This window comes from Dermacentor andersoni, chromosome 11 (assembly GCF_023375885.2).
Source record: "Dermacentor andersoni chromosome 11, qqDerAnde1_hic_scaffold, whole genome shotgun sequence".
NCBI lineage: Eukaryota > Metazoa > Arthropoda > Arachnida > Ixodida > Ixodidae > Dermacentor > Dermacentor andersoni.
This window is the reverse complement of record NC_092824.1, coordinates 45,000,412-45,020,695: the sequence shown is the minus strand read 5'-3', so window position 1 is coordinate 45,020,695 and position 20,284 is coordinate 45,000,412. Positions and strand designations below refer to the sequence as shown.

General features: G+C 44.1%; 1 protein-coding gene across 3 annotated transcripts in view; it reads left to right on the top strand.

Moving 5' to 3' along the window:
* Nucleotides 1–19,052, top strand: part of LOC126517485 (uncharacterized) — a 72,851-nt gene extending 53,799 nt beyond the window's left edge. For 2 of the 3 annotated variants that reach the window (XM_050167212.3, XM_050167214.3), the window contains exons 8-13: nucleotides 129–203; nucleotides 3,569–3,673; nucleotides 6,100–6,195; nucleotides 9,337–9,388; nucleotides 11,918–11,975; nucleotides 13,024–19,052. In XM_050167212.3, the coding sequence (XP_050023169.1) occupies nucleotides 129–203; nucleotides 3,569–3,673; nucleotides 6,100–6,195; nucleotides 9,337–9,388; nucleotides 11,918–11,975; nucleotides 13,024–13,033 (396 nt within the window). In that variant the 3' untranslated portion in view covers nucleotides 13,034–19,052. The remainder of the gene's footprint in view (nucleotides 1–128; nucleotides 204–3,568; nucleotides 3,674–6,099; nucleotides 6,196–9,336; nucleotides 9,389–11,917; nucleotides 11,976–13,023) is intronic. The other variant, XM_050167213.3, reaches the window with a different exon arrangement.
* The last annotated feature ends 1,232 nt before the right edge of the window (nucleotides 19,053–20,284 follow it).

Here is a 20,284-nt window from a genome sequence, read left to right as displayed (position 1 = left end):
CTTAGTTCGGCTTGTGCAGAAGGCAAATTAAGCTCTATGAACATTGCTGGTTTCGGCCTGTCGACCTCTTAAGTCTCTTAAGTCTATAAAACCAGTATAAGGATGTACCGTGTGCCCTTTCTATGCAGACTCAGCTGGAAGGCGTGCTCAACTGCACCCACAGCTGCCCGGCCGACCTGTCACCTGAGAACCTCAGCCTAGCCGTGAGTCATTGCTTCAACCTTTTAACACGAGCTTGGCAGTTGTTTATATTTGTAGATGAAGAAACTTGCTGAAGAGTGTATACTTCTGCTGCTGTCTCCTTTTAATTGATTTGTGTGATTGATATTGTAGTTAGTTTATTTCTTTTCTTCTTTACAATTTTTATTTTCTTTCTTCTTTACAGTTTTGCTCCCTTGCAGTTTGCCATGCCATATTATTGGTTAACTTTACTGGTCGATTTATTTATTTGTGTATTGTGTCCTGTTGCATAATATTTATATAACAAAAAGCTCACCTCATTTCCTTTTCTGTATCGCCCCCACCCTCTAATGTAATATATTTTCAAGAGCCTTTAGGGATATTGGAAATTAATAAATGATGCCGAAGATGTGCACAATGCGCTAAAGATAAATTCTGGCAGAACCCATCTCACGAGGAACGTTGACAGTAGTGCAATTGCCATTGAAGCAGTGTAGTGACACAGCGTATTGCTGCTGCAGTGACACATTATATATGAGACGTGTATACAGTAGGATTTCTCTCTCGCACTTTCCTCTAAACACGCTGCACTAACGACGATGACGCAAAGTCCACTTGTGGAGTGTGCAGGAATATATATCCAGACAAAAATTGGCTGAACATATGTGACGGTGGTTCGACTCCGCCTGTCACCACATAATATTTTATGACTTCTTTATTATTGAAAAGTTGCATATACTCAGTGGCACATGCCGGTGAACTAAGTTGCCAGAATTTTTTTGTGCCAGGTTTGTCCTCAGTAAACCTTCCTGTGAAATTGCGTGCAGCCGAAGACTCGCCTTGTGGTAACACAGAGCCTAGTGCAGGTATCATCATCATCTATACTGTAACTGTTATCATCATCTATCTATACTAAGTACAACCCAAAACCACAGTGGCTTAGTGGCTGTGGTGTTGTGCTGCTAAGCACAGGGTCGTGGGATCAAGTCCCAATCGTGGCAGCCGCATTTCGATGGAGGGCAAAATGCATAAAATGCCCGTGTCTTATGCATTGGGGGCACGCTAAAGATTTCCTGGTAGACAGAGTTAATCTGGAGTCCCCCACTATGGCGTGCCTTATAATCAAATCATGATTTCGGCTCTTAAAACCTCAGAATTCAGTTCAATTACTTCAACCCTGACAGGACCGACTAAATTTGACCAGAAATAAGGTGCAAAAAAAAAATAAACACCAAAATGCATTGCTGATTCATTTGCAGTACTTGCGTGATTAGAACAAAGCTCTTGGGTCAAAGAAACAACAACACAGTAGTGCGGATAATCACAAGGCCATTTATTGTACCTTTCATGCACCAATGCCAGCCAGCCGAATTACTACCAATAGAACATGCCAACGGGCATGGACAAATGGAGGAAGTTTGAGTCACCGTAACAGGGTAGCGAGCGAATATGTTCACCCCCACACTGGACAGTAACCCCTAATCGTTTGCATGTACATTCACATGAACTGTAGTGTGTTTGAACAGTCGAGTTCATCCATCCTCTTGTCCCACTCCAAAGCCTTTGCAAGATGGTCCTGCAGAGCATGCTGACAGGCATGCAACAAAGTCCGCACACTTTGCCAACCTCGGGCCAAAGAGAAAGAGACTACTCCCTTTTGCGCCCAAGTAACATCGCTGTTAGGTAGCACTACCAGCGCCACACTTGCGCCATCTCTTGTACTATTTTGCAACTACACCGACCGCCGGCAGCGCTTAGCTAAGCGGCGAAGCCAGATGACAGGAGATGTGAGAGCCATGTGGGGAAAACAAACAAGGGTGCAAGAGAGTAGAGCGTCCCCACAACATATTCACACTGCTAACTGCACAGATGTGCCAAAACACTTCTGTACATCTTTCTCAGCTTATGACCCTTGGCAGTGGGCCTTGATCATATGGGGGCTGGGGAAACCTTAAAGAGCTTCAGTTTCGATTTATACTTACTAAGTTTTATGACAGCACCTGGTCGACAAAATATTTCATTGCCAGGTACAGTCGCTAGCAAAAGTCTGTGGAGCACGGATTCTGCAAAAAATTTATCTTTTCTTTGCAGCCTAAGAATGCACATTAAAATTAAGCAGTTCAGTCTGTGTGTGCCTTTTCAACCAACGCAATGTATTGAGAGGCTGTCACGTTGTGCAGCTGTAGTAAAAGAAATTTATATTTTTTCTTGGTGCCGTGGTCCACATACTTTTTCTCCTTACTGTTCTTGCACACCTATTTGACTACTTTCACTGTTGCTATAGCACTCACAATCACAGCTGCTGCAGTCACCTAGTTTGGTGCATAAATCATTGATGCTTAAAATATTTTTTAGTTGCAATCAACTTGCCATTGACTCTCGTCCAGATCAATGTATGAGAATCCTGTGCTCTGATTTTAACATATCTGCACAGAAAAATGTTTCCTGCAACTTTGCCGGTCGCAGCATACGTTACAGAACAATCGCAGCCAACCAGTGCTATTTTCATGCGTGGACCGCACGTTTTGTACCAGATGACTAAAACATGTCTGTGCTTCCAGCGATCATATGTATCAAAAAGACCAACAGCTGACGTGTGTCATACACGTAGACATTATGTTCTACTCAGCAATTTTGCCAACGGAATGCCTGTTCTGGCATGAGTTATGGGCACCTATGGCTATCTGCATAATTCCCTATGGCAAAGACCTTTGCACAAGCACAACTAGCTTCACAACCTCAGAACTGGTTGAGTTCTTTTCTACTGTTGGTTGACCATGCCCAACTTCTTAGGCTTAGAATTTTTCACGTAAAATGTTAGTTCTCTCTCTCTCTCTCTCTGTTTGTTTCTAAATGAATGCATTAAACACCGTCATTTGTGGTCAGTGTAAATGCAATTATTATTATGAGCAGTTGCTATTTCGTCATCGTCAAGAACGACACTTTGGATTTTAGTTGAAGAAACAGACGATCAAAACAGTGAAGCTTGCAGTAAAAAGTTGTTCTCCACATCGTCTGCTTTGTCTCTGAGCAGTGCTGGCTAACATACCCACAGGTAAACTTGTGCACTTTACACAAATAGTAAGCAACACGATGGTCACCGCAGTAGCTTAGCTGGTAAAACACTGCATGTGTAATGTGGAAAACATGACTTTGGCTCCGACTTGTAGCATGTTATCTTTTCGTCCACTTTCATTTGCCTTTACTGGATTATTTCTACACTTCAACTGAGCATAATTAATTTTCTCTACGCCTTCTCTCACCTCAGTGTCTCTTCCTTCGTGTCGTCGTGACTAACAAAATATCTAGCTCTTTGAATACTTTTAGTTTTCTTGCTCTTTAAAACATGTTTTGCTTGTTTCCCCCCCCCCCCCCCATGTTGCTGCAGTTGGACCGGCTGTTGTCTCCGAATGCTACGGTCAATGGCTCCACTGTGGATGTTTTGAGGGAGGCCAGTCACCTGGGCACCGTCTACCACGGACTGCAGGCGCAGGTAAGCCGAATGGCCTGACTGGTCAAGCTTGGACATTGAGACGGTTGGTTGCAGCACTGTGTCATTATTTAGTCATGTAACAGCTATTGGTGAAGAACAGAAATTTGGGATAGCTAGCATGGCTTCACAGCAGCAGTCTTTGCACCGAGCAGAACACAATAAGAGGACAATGGCTCTACTTGCAACTGAAGTTGCGAAAACCATGCGTTTAAATTATTCCCAAACAAGCCTCACCACCCAAGTCATGCAAGCACAAAAAAAAAAGAAAAAAAGAAGGAAGGTACGAAGGAGTTGCAGACAGCAATGCTAATCATATGCTTTACTTAATAAAGTCTTTCAGATACGAGTGGTGCCTGAAACACCACGATGTGGCGAGGTGGCATAAGATAGCACCATGGAGATTGCATGCAAGGCGTTGCCAAAAGGATGCCTTACGAACGCTTGCTTTAACTTTCAACCTCAACTTAGCACTATTGGCTGTGGGTGCAGGCATCTAGTGCAAACCTTCTAACCTCTCCTTTCTGCCGTCCAAAGTGTGCTTAGCATTGCGCTCTTATTGATAATTTTTTAATGTAGTATTATGCAAGCATATTACCTAAGTATCGTACCAGTGATACTTAAAGCATGCTGTTTTATCATTTTCTTATTAGTATCAAGCGTTTCCCTGTTACTAGCTCAATGCATGCGACATACCTTTCTGCCTTTTTTTTTCCTTTGTGATCAGTGGCTGTTCTTCCTTGTTTATGGGTCTTTTTTTGTGAACTTGTGATAGAGTCATCCTGTATGGCACCACCCCTATTCCTGCCCCATCCTTTATGAAGGCCCCCGCAGTGTAAATGGATCAGTGAATGAGTCAGTAGCTCCTCATGCTAATCCACAGTTTTGTATGTTAGGGAAACCAGCCGGGGTGTCAAAATACCGGTCATAGCGGCCGCGTTTCGATGGGGGTGAGATGCAAAAACACCCACGTACCATGCATTGGATGCATGGTAAAGAAGCCCAAATGTTCAAAATTAACTCGGGAGCCCCCAGTTATGGCATGCCTCATAATTATATCTTGGTCTTGGCACGTAAAACCTCCGAATTTAATTTTAATTCATTTTTTTTTTTTTTTAATATAAGAGGCGTAGGAAACTGCAAAATATATGACGGAGACCGGGAAAACACACGACAGGTCTCATTTGTGGCCTCCATCTACGTTTATTGAGCTGCTTCCAACGCCTTCCAAGACGAACCAAACTAGTACATTGTCGTACCCTTTTGCAGTTGAAAGTTGGATGTACGGCCTGTTGCTCCTGTATATTATTTCCATCACGGTTGTGCTATCAGTGTACCGGGTGTCCAACATAACACAGAACAATATTTTTTAAAAAGAAGAGCTAAGCCTTGCGAGAAGATAAAACCACTTGTGTGTTGTTTACAAACCTCAGAAATAAACCTCCCGTATTTCATTGTGAAACTGTAGGTGGACGGCACCCACTTTGTAGGTATATATGTCCGATTAAAATTGAGGACCAATCCTGAAGTTGGCGCAGTCCAACACAGCGTCTCATGGTGCTGGCAATCACGAGAGGAGAACGTGACAAACTGTCACGTGACACGTGCACCATATGTTTCAGAGAAAGACTTGGGCACGAGAGAAGCTCGCGTGCTATCGTGGCCTCATGGTTGGAGCATCGGGCTGCTCTGCTGGAAGGCCGAAGTTCAATCCCATCATTGGTCACGCATTTCTTTATAGCAGGATACGTGGGCTTCACCCACCTTGGAACTAAGATAATTGAAAACTCAACATGTGTTGACTACATGTGAGCACGTCCCAGTGTTCAATTAGCAGTGCCATGTTCTGGCCTTGCTTTCTTGTGTTCTTATTAACTTCGTAATTAGTTATTAATAAACAACTAACTTAACAACACTTAACAGCTAACTTGTCCATGCCCTTTTTTGCACTCTTCTATATTTACATTATATCATGAACCAACTAGGCCCAGCACCAAGCCGTGTTAAACAACTAACTTTTCAATTGTGAACTTCGTGGTGACAATGTCAATATGAGATTTGTAGAGCACATTTTAAAACACCAGTTGTCATTGTTTTTGCAACGTGTTACTTCTTGCTTAGCTCTTCTTCCATATATAGAAGAAAAATACTGTGGGCTTTCCTTTAAGCTTAATTAATCAGTACTATAATTACTTTATTAACAAGAAAAAAATACAAGAGGCTTCTATGGGGGTCGCCAAACAACATAGAGTTGGTTCCATCTGTCCAGAAAGCTTCTCTCTTTCTCTTTCTTTCTTTTTTAACTTTCTTCATCTTGGTTGGGACAACTAGTATAAACCGAGGTGCTGTCCTCAAGTCAGTTGTGGTGAATGTACTAAAGCGACATGATTAATGCCTCTTTTCTTTCTCTTTCACCATCTCCTTGGCAGCTTGGTGTCAATCACTCGGCAAGCGACGAAGTTGCTGAGCTCCTACAACAGGCTACCCTCTACGCACACTCCCCGCCATCACATCATAGCACCCAGGTACCCATATACAGTATACTTCCGTTAATGTGGCTCCAGTTACTTCAAATTTTCGGTTAATTTGATCCTGACCGAAGGTCCTGGCCGGTGCCCAAGCATTTCTGTGGAGCAAAATTTTCATTATTTCGATCCTAAAATTGACCTTCGCCGAATGATTCGAACGTGACCAGTCATCACGCACGAACCCAACCCCTATGGTAATTTAAACAGCAGCCACTTTAGTCGCAGCGTCTCTCTTGGCGGAGCTTGAGGGACAGTGAGTGTGTTGACACATGTCATCTCCCATTGAAAACCTGACCCACCGTGGTTGCTCAGTGGCTATGGTGTTGGGCTGCTGAGCACGAGGTCGCGGGATCGAATCCCGGCCACAGCGGCCGCATTTCGATGTGGGCGAAATGTGAAAACACCCATGCACTTGGATTTAGGTGCACCCTAAAGAACCCCAGGTGGTCGAAATTTCCGGAGTCCTCCACTACGGTGTGCCTCATAATCAGAAGTGGTTTTGGTACATAAAACCCCATAATTTAATTGAAAACCTGTTTTCGGCCTGTCCTAGGAAGATTTTTTCAGCAGTGACCGCAGCTCACAATGTACGGTTACGGTATTTACCCGATTCTAGCGCGCGCTTTTTCTTTTCGGGAAGATTGGGCTGAAAATTGCGTTCGCAGTGCAACCAGATAACCAGTCAAAAATGCCGTCGCGATGTTTGTATGCTTTACCGCATAACAGGTATGTATTGCGGCGAAGCTGACTGAAGATGCCGTGTGGCGAAGGTGATTTTAGAAAACAGGCTGCCATTGGGCAACACATGGCCCTCCCCCCCCCCCCCCCCCCCCTCCTCCGCCCTTTTCTTTTTGCTAAAAATTGGGTATGCGTTAGATTTCTACTTTGTTAAGGAGTTTTAATCACATTTCTACGTTAGTTTTCTACATTGGACACATGGAAAGTGGACATGCATTTGATTCGGGGCATGCTAGAATCAGGCAAATACTCTCAAATAAATTAGTGGTGTGTTATGGCGTTTTTTCTGCATCTTCTTTAATTCTACCCACCGGATAATTCGATCAATTTCGTCGGTCCCGTCGGTGTCGAATTAACGCAAGTTGAGTGTATTGTGCCTCAGTCAGCTTCCCAAAAGAAGCAGCAAACCGACAAAGCATGTTTAACTGCGCCAAATTATTCTATCGCCTAATAGGTACTGACAGACTAGTCAGTAATCCATGATTTTGGTGAAGCAGCGCACTTGTAAAAATGACGTTCACACAAACGTGATTGATTTCGACACACGCAGGCACTGAAGAGAAACTATTGGTTTATCGCTCAAATGCATACTTTCATCTATGTGTTACTTTTTAAAGCGATTGGCAGTCTTAGGGTACTTCACGCACTTTCCTGGGGCTAACTGTCTTATCTACCTGTTTATGGCTTTAACCATTTTCCCCGCCAACCTGGGTCACTGGGTAGGCCAAGTTAGAATAGTTAAATCGTTGGGCTGCTGTGCTGTAGGAACAGGGCTCGGAACCAACTGTCCGACTAACGTGGGTCGGTGTGCGTGTGGCATTGTGTAAATATGTGCCACTCTTCGCTGAACCTCTCTGTTTGATGCCCGCTTCGGTCACTGGGTGTGTCCACTGAGCATGCACGACTCTTGGGTGATTACGCCAGCTTGGGTGACTATGTGCCACTCAGCATGGCAAAATGGTCAACGGCAAAAAAATCATTTAAAAATTCCCCACTGCCTTGATGGAATCGATCCGGCGCCGCTGAATGATGCAGCACATTCAGTGGGAATCTAGAGAGGAATGCGATTGCACACACGCCTTGTACATAACGCATCTCTGCGGTGGCAACGCGGTGTGTGGATGCATTGCTACAGTGTTAATCGCAAGTAACGTCGACATTCATGGTGAAATTGGTTGTGCCAGAATTTTTGTTATTTGTCTTCCTCGCCATGCAGCTGGCCTGGCGTGTGTGCCTACTGAAGCGCTTACTAAAAGAAGTTTGTCTTTGAGCAGTAAACAAGTAGGCACAGTTCAGCACCTGTGTATGTCCCCGTCATTCATGTTTGTGCAAACGTCTTTTATCCGGGCGCACTGCTTCGCCACAATATTGTACTGCATTGTATTTTTTTTTAACTATATCGTCTTTTTCTTTTTTAATGTGTAAGCTACACCAAAACATTCACGAAGCTTAATGCTGGTGCTCGTTATAACGAGTTTATCCTTTGGGTGCAGGTTAGTGTGAGTGCAAAACACATTGCCGGGGAACGAAGCTGCGACACAATTCAGCTGAGACCATCAGTGCAGGTGGCCTTGGCTGAACATGCAAAACGTGATTGTTTTTGGAGCTTTTGCCTTGCACTGACAGCTGTGCTGGATCGCCTTCATGAACATTTGAATGTTGTTGTATGTATTTACCGGCACAAGTTATGCAGATTGTTTTCATTTCTTTTCTTTTTCTTTTTTTTTTTCTAAGAGGATTGTCCTCAGTGATCCAGCTTATATTCGAGGGAATATCTCACATGTGAATATCCCAACCACACCTATAGCAGTGGTTAAATTGTGCGCAACTATTCATGTCAACTCCAAGTTGAACAACCATATTTGTTTGAATATAAGGCGAGGAATTTTTTCTTCCCTCAGAATTCTTAGTCTTGAAGTAACCCCTTACCTCATACGTGATTTTTGCCTTTAGGTGTGGCTTCACGGCAGCAGACGCTACGATGCCGTGAAGCCACACAGTAAGGCAATATTCATGCTGCCATGAAGCCACACCTAAAGTCAAAAGGCAAGATTCGTGCTGCCGTGAAAGCACACCTAAAGTCAAAATTCGCATATAATCCACACTCTGTGTGTTGAAGCTCCTTTTCGCTCTTTTAATGATCACTGTCTGGCGTTTTGACTCTGTTTGTAATTCATTATTTTGGGAAATCCTTGCCAAGTCTGAATAACCCTTTGGCTACTCCATGTCACTGCACCCTGAGCACCCCAATTGCACCCTCGCCTTACAATCGAACAGATGCACTATGTCAGAAGACGGGAGAGTTTTCACAGCATGTTCTGTTGGGAGCAATTTTGTCATGAATGAATTTGCTGCTGCACCAGGAACAAATGCTGATGCATTCGCAACGTCTCCTTGCAGCCGACCGCTGCACCTGTTCAGCCAGTTGTAAACAAGCAGCTCAACTCATCAGGTCAGTGAAATTCATTCTAGTAACACTGTATCATTATTTCAATCAGTCAATCAATCAATCTTTATTTTCGCTTTATGCATACACGCTTTCTTCAACAAAAGTTCACCTATACCTTCAAAACCATTATAGATTACATCGAGCAACAGTGCGGTGTATGCATTAGGAGCAACTTTCAATAGCCTTAGGCCTTCTTTTCTTTTTTTTTTATCTCTCCTTTTTTTTCTTTCATTTCTTAGTCATTTTTGCAAACGCACACAAAAGTGTGCATCACTGTCAGCTGTCTACAAAGCACGCTGATAGTTTCGTCATTCTTGGTAACTTCTCAGGGCTGTGTCCAGTCCACTCTTTCTTGCCCAATTTCTGCACCGTGTTTTTTTATCGTGAAGCTGCACCATTAATCTCGAGTTCAGGCACTGTTCTAATTTCTTGCAATCAGCTTCTGAACTTCGCAGCGAGCATTTACAAGACCCAACGTCCTGTAAATGTTCTTCGATAATTTATGTCCCGTGCAATTTAGGGGATGTGGCACAGTGGAATGTAGTCAATTCATACATCTGGTTTAGTTTAGTTATGTGTATTTCAGTGTGCGAAAACGACTGGTAATTTGAATGCGTGAGCATTTGCGACGACTAATTCTAACACTCCGCACCGCCGACAGTGTACCCCAGCAGTGCGAACTCAGGCGGCAGCATCCCTGACCTGGCAGTCCCCCTGCTCCCACCTTCCATTGGAAATGCTGTATTTTGGCGCAACAAAATTTTTTTTAATTGAACAGTAAAGTGGGTGTGCGGATTATATGCGAAATTCACCTTGAGTTGTGGCTCCACAGCAGCAAAACCTTTGCATAGAAGTGCAAATAAGTACAGCCACCAATTGATTTTTCTTACACGAAAAGGGGCCGCAGAATTTTTCGAATTATTGGGCAATTGAAAAAAAGCAAATGTTAATGTGAAGACAATCTGTTTTGATATATTTGGTAGTCGGCAACGAATGATGTGGTTTCGTGCCAGGTACGTCGGCCATACCTTCTTGGTGGTACGAATTAAGTGAAGCCCAGCCTCGCTTTCGCGCGCACTCTGCCCCCACAATGGGGCGACGCTATCAGGAAAAGTGCCGGCTGCGGCGAGCGAGCGCTTCATCCGCCTCTCGCTCGAACGGTTCACCGAAACTCCAGATTACGCAACCTCCTATACTAGATGTGGGGTAAGACAGCTTACATGATGCCACGCCGCCTCGGCATGCCCACTCTTTGCGCATGCGGCAGATTACATCTAAAGTAGAGTATGCGGCTGCATATGCGCTCAGTCGCGCTTATAGCCATGTGCAACCACGGCTAAGACATGCGCCAACTTACGCCACACTCCTCCCGAGAGGTGCGTTTGCAAGCAGCTGCTTGTAATTCAATCATTTGACCATCTGCATCCACTGAAGTTTCCATTTGTTGTCTTGGCATTCCTTTGCAGCGTCATTGAAATTTCGTTATATTGGAATTGCATTAAAACACACATCGTTATATTGAGGTTCTAAATACGTGGTGTCCTAAGGACAGGAGGTTAAGAAAAGTTAAATACTTTGTTATATCGAGAATTTCGTTTTGTTTAAGTTTGTTATACCGAGGTTTAACTGTACATCAAATTTGTCCACTTTAGATGTATTAATACGTGCAGTTTACAGATGTGCAGCATTGTTTCTCATTGCCGAGTTACAGAGTTGTAAACTTGAGAGTGGTTGAGTTTCCCGAAATGTTTGCAATTTTCAAGAATTTTTCTGAAAAAGTTGGTGGCCCAATTGGTGCAGTGGTAGCCGAGTAAGACGGTCTCTCTGGTCCCATGTATTTATACGGTAGCTCCCAAACGAAAGCTCCCACTTAAGTGTGTATACTAATTCAGCTTCTTCCACTCGGGCTCGTGTCAGCCAATCAGCAACGAGAGCTCGCTTCATAGTTCAGAGAACGGGGAAGACAACCAATTCCTGATCGCTGCGCAGATGGCGATCAGTGGTGGATAATGGGGGAGCCCTCCTTCTGGTTTTCTGTTGCGATTGGTTGACACAACCTGTAGCTTACACTGTCCAGCCAGAGTTGGCAACATGGAGTTGAGGTGCATAGATGACATGATGTTTACAGTATATTTGTCTTCCGAAACAAGGGTGCCAAATTGCATTACGTCAGAATAAAAGTAATCAAAAACAGCAACTTTGACTAGTCCTAGTAGCCATGACAAATAAGAGGCAGCAGACAGTATGGAGTGTAAAAGAAAAGCAGAAGTGAGAAAGCTACAGCTACAAACTATACGAGCAATTACAAAGCAGTGGAACAGCAATAACGAAAAAAAAGAAAGGAATATAAATGATATGCTATTACCATAACGCAGGTAGAAAGGTCTACTGCGTACTACATTGAGCACTGTCTGTCACAAAAATCGAGTTCACCTAACGGAGAAAGACATGAAACCTGTGTTAGCCAAACTGCACATTGTTTTGGTTGTCATTGGCTCTTGACTTTTGTGTTCATTTTGTATTTCTTTTCAGCAGAGGCCAACACTGGCCAGAAAGTGGTTCCAGCAGTGCCAACCAATGTGCCAACCAAGTGAGTAGTCAAGTGCTTAACCAGCCAATTTTATTCTGAACTTGGCAGTACTATACCGCCATTACAGTAGGACTATCGGTAATAGTAGAGTCGGAATTTGCTGTTCAGCCTGCCAGGATGGCCATGGCATTCTGTTGCTGGGCGTATGGTCAGGGGTTAGATTTACCGCTGCGGTGGCCACACATGTATGGGGATGGAACGCAAAAGTACTCGTGCAGTATTAAGCTCTATCACTAGTAAACTTGAACCTAGTAAACTAGCTGCCCTGAAGCTTTGCTTAGAGTATTAAGCCTAGGCAGCAGATTAAAAGATCTGAGGCAACCAAAATTAATATGTAGCTCTCCACTGTGGTGTTCGTCAAAGCACATAGTTGCTGCTGTAAAACATTAAATACTCTATTATTATTATTATTATTATTATTATTAATAACTCTGTTATTACTATTAGTACATCACCTGGCAGCCGTGACAAAGGCACCTGCCAGGTGATGTAGAGCAACGTCATTGCTATATATATATATATATATATATATATATATATATATATACACACACACACACACACACACACACACACACACACACACATATAAGCTGTATTTGCTTTGCTTTACCTTGTGCAAGATTGTCACTCGACGCGCGGTCTGCATAAAAGGCTCGAGCTCTTTTGCTTATGGCATTTGTGACCCAAGATGCCAATTCATTATACAAAAGGTTGGTGAAAAACTGTGGCTGTTTTGTCTAACTTTGGAGACAGTTGACCTCGATTCTTTTATTTTTTTCATTCTGGGTAGGAAAATATATTGTCTTTGTGTGATGTCAAGAGTTTATGGACACTAACACTAAAACACTAAACTGTTAGTTAAGTAGCAGCATTCTATACTAAACAGTTATATAGAAGCAGTAAGTACTTTAGCTACACTTTAGCCACCTGATTCTTCATTTGGCTACTTCCAAGCACTTCTTGTGAGGAATTTTCTCAGTTCTTTCCTTGTGTTCTTTTTTGCAACGCTATCCCAGAGTGCAAAGTGTTCACGCTTGTGACGCAGGCAGCCGTGACAAAGGCACCTGATGGCGGCTGGCGTGAGTGAGCCGACGTGAGCCCGATGTCCCCGAAGTCCGTCCTTCGTGGCGCACCACGTGGCGTCGGCAGACCCTAGAGTTAGGGCGTCGGCAGCACTCCTTCCCGGATTACGACTGCCTTGCAGCAGTCTAGAGCAAGCCATGCTGAGGGAGCCAAGGCCGTATACGGAAAGCAAGCTGTGATGTTTGCTTGCGTTAGCGCACAGAGTAGGCAACACCTGGGAGGAGAAAATTTGTTTCCCGGCATGCTGGCACGAACGGATATTGTCATGAAACCCTCGGACGATGGTTAGACGTCATCCGGAGCCATTCCCTACAACGTCTCTCCTCTTAGCCGCAGTATTTGCTTTGCGACATCAAACCCCATGAGTCAGTCGAACAATCAGTCAGCCAATCTGCCGGCCAGCTCTGAAACTGTAATATGCTGGTAACACCTGGTGGTGACACAGGCAACTGTCCCGGGCAGTTGTTGTGGTTGCCTTAGCAACCTAGCATATTGGTGCAACTTCGCATTCTGCACCGTGAAACGGTACTTGTAAACTTTACACCCCGTTTAGGATTTTCCGTCCCATTGTGTTTATTTTTATTTTTTTTTCATTAGGTTTTTCTGCCCACACTAACGCTGCCAGGGAATTTCTCCTCCTAGGTATTACTTGTTCTGGTGTCTCCCAATTCCTTCCAGCTGTTTCTAAAGGTCTATTCCTGCACACAGCTGCAGGTGCAGATGTGACTGGAATGTGCCTGCAAAATCTGGCCGTTCCACTCGCACAAGCCAGAACCATTGCCTCGCTTGGTTGGCAACTGAAACCAATGAATCAGACATGCAGCCTAAAGCTGGGGATGCAGTTGGATCTGCTTTTTGATTGCACGAAACGTCTTACCGGAATTGGTTGTAATATTCCAGCCGTCTAGTGCAGAAGTGCACTAGACGTGCACTAGCAGCCATTTCTCTAATTTGCGGCTGCAGCAGTTTGGTGGGAATAGACCCTAAACATGGCCACTTGAGGAGCTTTCGCGCTAAGCTTCATCCTCCCGTGACATCTTGGTGCTGCCGCTGCCCTCTAGTGACTGAGGTGGGACGCGTCACTCCTAGACTCTAGAAATATGGCTGTACTAGGCACTGCAGTGTCCCTTGGCCTGTAAGAACCCTGTCAACATAACAAATCACCAGACATAGATGCTAAGGGGAAGAAGCGTATGGCAGCTCACATTTTGATGAGCTATTTTTCTTTTCTTTTTGTCTTCAAAAGGCTAGTGACTAGCTTTTCATACAGCAGTCCCAGAGGACTTTGAGTGAGGAGTATGGCATTGTGTAGCACAGAAAGGCTGCCTGCCGTCGACAGCTCAAGCCAAACTCCCAAAAGTGGTACATCGTGACGCTCGTTGGAAACTTCGACTGGGAAATGACTCGGCCAGCCTATGCGTCGGTAGAATGCTGCACGCATTTTTATTCCGGCAGTGTACCCGGATTCCTGTTCCTTAAGCTCTCGTTAGTGTCGCCCACGTACACGACTCGGCGTTACGTGGCGGTTGGGCCGAATTTTGCACCTCGCGAATTTTGACTTCCAACCACGACAGCAATCAACCTCTAGCTAGCAGCATTGTTGTGGGTGTCATTGTCGCACCATGTTCACTCGTCGCCGAAGGCTAGCTGCTCTTTCATTTTCTCAGGCTTTGCCCCGGTTTCAATTTGCTTGCCAATCTCGTGAATCGCAATTCTGAGGCATGTATTCGGGCAGGGCCGCGTGTCCTGCTCACCGGAAGCGTTTCACCGCCACAGACTCCCAGGTTCCAGAAAGTGTGAAAATGCCTAGTTTGAGGTGAAATCATTGCTTCACCTTTTTCAGGCCATTACCTGTGTACGTGGTCCCCTCGCCATAACCGCCAGGGCTTGTGTTTGTGTGCTTGTCTGCAGTTGACTGTTGCCATGGCATCTTGTCGCGCCGCTGTTAACGAAAGTCCAGATTCTGCAAGGTCACTGCTGACAGCGCAAGATGAAGCTTTGAAATGCTCATAAGTAGTCAGAAGACCGTGTAAGTCAGTGTACAACTAGGCCATCAGCAGTCAACCCTATTCTTAGGACGTGGCAACGAGTCTCGTACATTTTTGTCGGGGTACAGAAGTTCTCGATCTATATAAAAAAAAAAAATCCGTGCCACTGAATGTCAAAGAGACTGGCTCAAGTTTCATACATCACACTGACATCGAGTGCAGGTCATTTGGGATGTGTGGTGAAGCGTACCTGCGAGTTTTCGTTGCGGTGCCGTTTAAGTTGTGGCAGTTTGTTCTTGGTCCACATGTGCGTTGACTTGAACACTGTGACTGTGTAATCCTTTCCTTCGGATTGCCAGAGCAGGCATGCCTGTTTCTGCTGCTTATAGTATCACGTACATTACCCATTCGCAGACCAAGTCGGACTAGTAAAGAATATGCTGGCATGTTCGCAACCCGAAAGCTCAAAATAGTAATAGGCACAGTTTATGCAGGCTGGCTCCTTGAAATGGTGGTATCTTTCAAAGAGCGCATATTAAAAATGGGGCCAGCTTGGGACACCGTTGTAATGGTTTGGTATTCTTGGTCGTCAGTAGCTCTTTTCTCATGGCCCATTGTGAACAGGAAACATGTGAAGGCTTGGACCATCGGTTTGACTCCTCTTCATTTAATTGCCAATCGCAGTTCTTCACATCTCTACCGCATTCACAAATTAATGCGTGCCACATGAATGGCCTAAAGATGCCTGGTAGTGCTTTTTTTTTTTGTTTCTGTGTATAAATTCCCGAGGGAAATAATGCTCGAGGCCTATCCTCTGGCTGTTCTTCGATATGATGCTGTAAGAAAACAAAGAACACATCTTGTTAGCCCAAAAGAACCTAGCGTTTGCTTGGAAGAAAGGGCCCTGTCACTTGTTATCGAACCAGTCACTCAATGTTTGGCTTTTAAAGGTGCCATAGCGCAAGCTTCCCGAGAGTCCGTCGCTGGGCGACACACTTTTGCGTCCACGAAAGCTCACATTGCAACCGCGCCATGTTGCCGTGCGGCCCAGCTCTGTCCACACGCAGTTGCGTACCTAACCCAGATTGTCCGCGGGAAGGTTGTCTTGCGAGTGAAGTGTGCCATACCTTCAAGCTATGGCAGCCACGAAGGTGCTGTTTCTTCGGCTGAATGAGTGTCATTTGCATGCGCGTTGATGTATGAAAAGAGGACGTCGGAAAAGACAAACTGTAAAACAGAGCTGCCCTCTTGAGCGTGAGGTCATCAGCTGCACGCTCAAAGATTCCGGGTGGTGAAAATTAATCCAGACTGCCCCCCCACTATATAACACCTTTCATAGCCAGTGTGTTGGTTGAGGACTTTACGTCCCATAATTCACTATTTAATTTCGAGCCGGTTGAATCTTGTAGTAAAGCTCTAGATGCTGGCCTACATTACCTTTGCAGCCTAAAAAGCTGAAACACAGTTCAGCGTTAAGGAAACTTGGAAGAACTTGTTTTGCGGCCATGGAGAGTATATTTGTGCAATATAAGGAATGGAATGTTTTCCAAGTAAAAAGACAGTATAGTGATGAGCTTTCTGAGCTATCCTCAATTTAAATCTCGCTCCAGGGTATCAAAAATGCTGCCTCAGAGATAGTATAGTGAAAAGATAGTACAGTAATGAGCTTTCTGAACTATCCGCTATTGAAATCTCACTCCAGGGTATCAAAAATGCTGCCACAGGGTTTGTCACACTAAAAACTGATACATCTGAGGTACCAATCTCGGCGTATCAGAAACTTATGTTACACTTTACGGGGTTAGAGATCCAGTTGGAAGATGTCGCAAGAGAGTTAACAAAATAGGCCCGTCTGTTTCGTGATGGGTGACAGTCTAAATTACGCAGGTGCCCTTGCTTAAATGGAAGTGTTGGCTACACTGCTTAGAGCTCCTCATTGTAGTTGCTGTCCAAAGGATGAAGCCAAGTGACAGAAGACTGCAAATCGACGTATCTCCTCGCACAACCCCATTTCTCTGGTAAAACCGGGGAGCGGTGCATTGTTCAAGTCATGAAGCAGTTATATGTATAGATATAATCGATAGCGAGTCACAGCAATGCTCAAAGAGCGGTTGTAGAAATAATCCAGCGTTTCTCTTTTTTCACGTTAAATGCGGCGAAACCGCCGGCTCACACTGCGCTCCTTTTCCAAGAAAGCATTCCGAAATAAATTGCCCTCGATTCCGTTCTGCATTTCAGCATTGTCGGCGCAGTAGAAATGTGCTATTGAATGCTGCTGTATTTCTAAATGTGACTAAACTTGGCAAGCATTTCTTAGGGTCAGTCAAAAAAAAAACTTTTCTTTTTTTTTTTTCATTTTAGAGGCCTGTGGAGATGAACGCGTGGATCATAGGCGATTTGTGTCTGTTTACATTCTAGAGACAGTGCGAGATTAATTTCCAGGGATTACCGCTAGCTTACGGTGAATCCCACTGATGTATCTGGAGAAAGTCATTTTTTCTTCCACCTATGGCAAGGAATTTGTTTTCTACAATTTGATTTGGAGTATTGTCGAATTTTCTACTAGCTGTTTTGAATCGTGTTGTTCTACGACTCGAGGGACAGGTTCGGCTGAAAGTTCTAGAGTCCATAGCATTGTGAACAAGGAACCTGTATGCGTTCCGATGTGTAGAATAATAAGTCGATTTCGTCAGTCACCTTAATTTTTCACTTTTCGCATAGCATTACTTCTGCTGGATGCGTGCGACAACTTCCACCGTGATTGAGCGCACAATGTTATGTATTTCCTTTGTCAAATATCCAGGTGCAATTCATCTGCTCACTTATGACACCAGGTAGTGGAATTCACTATTAGATTCTTCTTATCTGCTGTGGATTTTTTCCCCACGTACATTGTGTAAAGTAATGCCCTCTTATACGTTTCAGCCTTTGCCAGTTTAGAATTGAGCTCTCGTTTGTTAGGCCTAACTTTTGAAATAAAATTATGTGAGCCAGTCGTGTCCATAGCTACCAGGTAACTCCAGAGGTTCAGTGCGTGCGTGATGCCTTGTTTGGATGTAACAGGCATCAGGCATCACCCACTTCTTCTGAACTAAACTGATGCCCCGAATTAAGGTCACACTTTTCTCATTTCTTTAGATCTCACACGAGAGTGTGGAGCCATGCAAGCGTTTGCGATGTGCATGCATAGGTTGTAATGTTTTATTGCACTGTTACTGTTTTGTCATTTGTCATCATTCCTGCTTTTACTGCAACAAGCCTCTTTGAATTGCCCACACCTAAAAGGCAAACTACTGTCTACCTCGATATAACAAAATTGCATCCGGCACAAAAATAGCTTCGTTATATCCAGTATTCTTCATTTACACACTGATATTGCCAAGTAAGCATTTTGTTTACTGTGTTAAATTTGATTTGTTATATCCGATAGTTCTTTATATACACTATTTCGTTACATCCAGGTTTGTTATATCGAGTTTCGGCTCTACTGGTGTCGCAACATTTTTCATCATTGCATTTACTAGGACATTTGCAGACTGAGATGTTTCATTAGTTGTTCTCAGCGATCATTCATTCTGCTTGCTGAACGATCACGATGTGTCATTGGACAGTGTCGTGCCTTTGCCACTACACACAGACTTTGACGATACCTGGCAATTCTGAGCCCGAAATTCGCACGTTGCCAAAAGCGTTTCGGTCAAAAAAAAAAAAAAGTCTTTTTTTTTTATTGCGGAGGTACGGCAGCTCAGGCTAGACATCTGTCCAATGGCACGATTTAATGAGTGTCTCTCCACACGGCTAACCTTGTTGAGCGCATTTTCTCGGTGTTGCTGCAGGTTGTTGTGTGGCCGTCCGCACGTCACAGCTTGCGTCCACAGCATTTGATCGCAATTGTTGCTGCTCCGTCGTGAGCCAGCAACAGGTGTGCATTCCAGTGCAATGAACCGATGCCGGCCATAGTGCTAAGTGAACAAAACAATAAAACATGCTTTGCCAAAATATACCTGGTGTGTGTGTGTGTGTCTGTTTGTGTGCTGACAGGGCGTCCCCCCACTTTTGGTGCGACGCTCGCACTTCAACGATCTGAGCTCAAACTACTGTAAACTGTCGTTGTAAGGTAATCGCTTTATTCGACCTACTGATTTTTACAAATCTTTTCGTTGTCCTGCTTTACCGACTCTTCCATAGCTCATCCGCATCTATAATAAAGTCAATTTCCCGTCCCAGTGACATTGTTACAGCATAGGTGTCCACAGGTGTTACAGAGACAGTAAAAAGAAAAATCAGTTAATCTGTATTGGCAAATTATTAGTTAGCCTTCTAAATCACCATAAAAGCCACTTCAACTGTAAGAGCATGTTTGAAAGTCAGCAAAGGCACGAGAAAAGCTGGATGGTGACACTGCTTAGAAGTTCCTGCAACAACTCACTCAGATGTCACGAATTTGGACGAGGCCTGCTAAGACCTAGTTGATTTTTTTATCGATAAAAATGGACTTTTCATCACAAGGAGTCACAAAAAAGTAGTTTCAAGAACTTTACTTCACTTAAGTATATCCTAAACCATATATCAACAGCCTAAATATAAAAGAATACATATTTTTAAAAGTCCATGATGTCGCACTGGCAAGCCAATGCTGTGATTCTGGCATGAAATTCAAAGATTTGAAGTTTGGTCTTCATTTTCTCTTCCAGTAATCAATCTCTCACAACGAAATTAACAAATACTGAGTTTTTGACCATTACTTTAAAGCATAGCAGCTGTAATCGTCAAGTTACTATTTTCTTACGTTCTCTTGCACAGTCTCACTCTGATTCACCGAACTGCACGCCAACACATCAATTATTGTGGCTCAGAAGAAACTGTCTTGCCTACTTATCACTTTCGCAGTGACGCCACACTGGTAGTTGGTCGCTCGCATCGGTGCTTCTGTAGTGGACGATCAAGTGAAGCGAGGCTTGCCTAGTTTCGCAGCGAGTCCAACAGCTTTTTCTGGTCCATAAATATATCTTGAGTACCTAACCTCTAAAACAGGTTGGGCCCTGCCCATTTCGACCTATCATGGAAGGCTAATGGTGGATTTGGAGTAAAAACTGATTGGAATAGTTTTCCCTGGCCCAGCGTACAGTAAGTCAGGCAGTTGTGTGCAACAAAGCCACAGAAATCTGCTGTCGTATTATTGTTGGCTGACGGTACTAGTTTCGCACAGTACTGTGGACAACCTTCATGTCATGT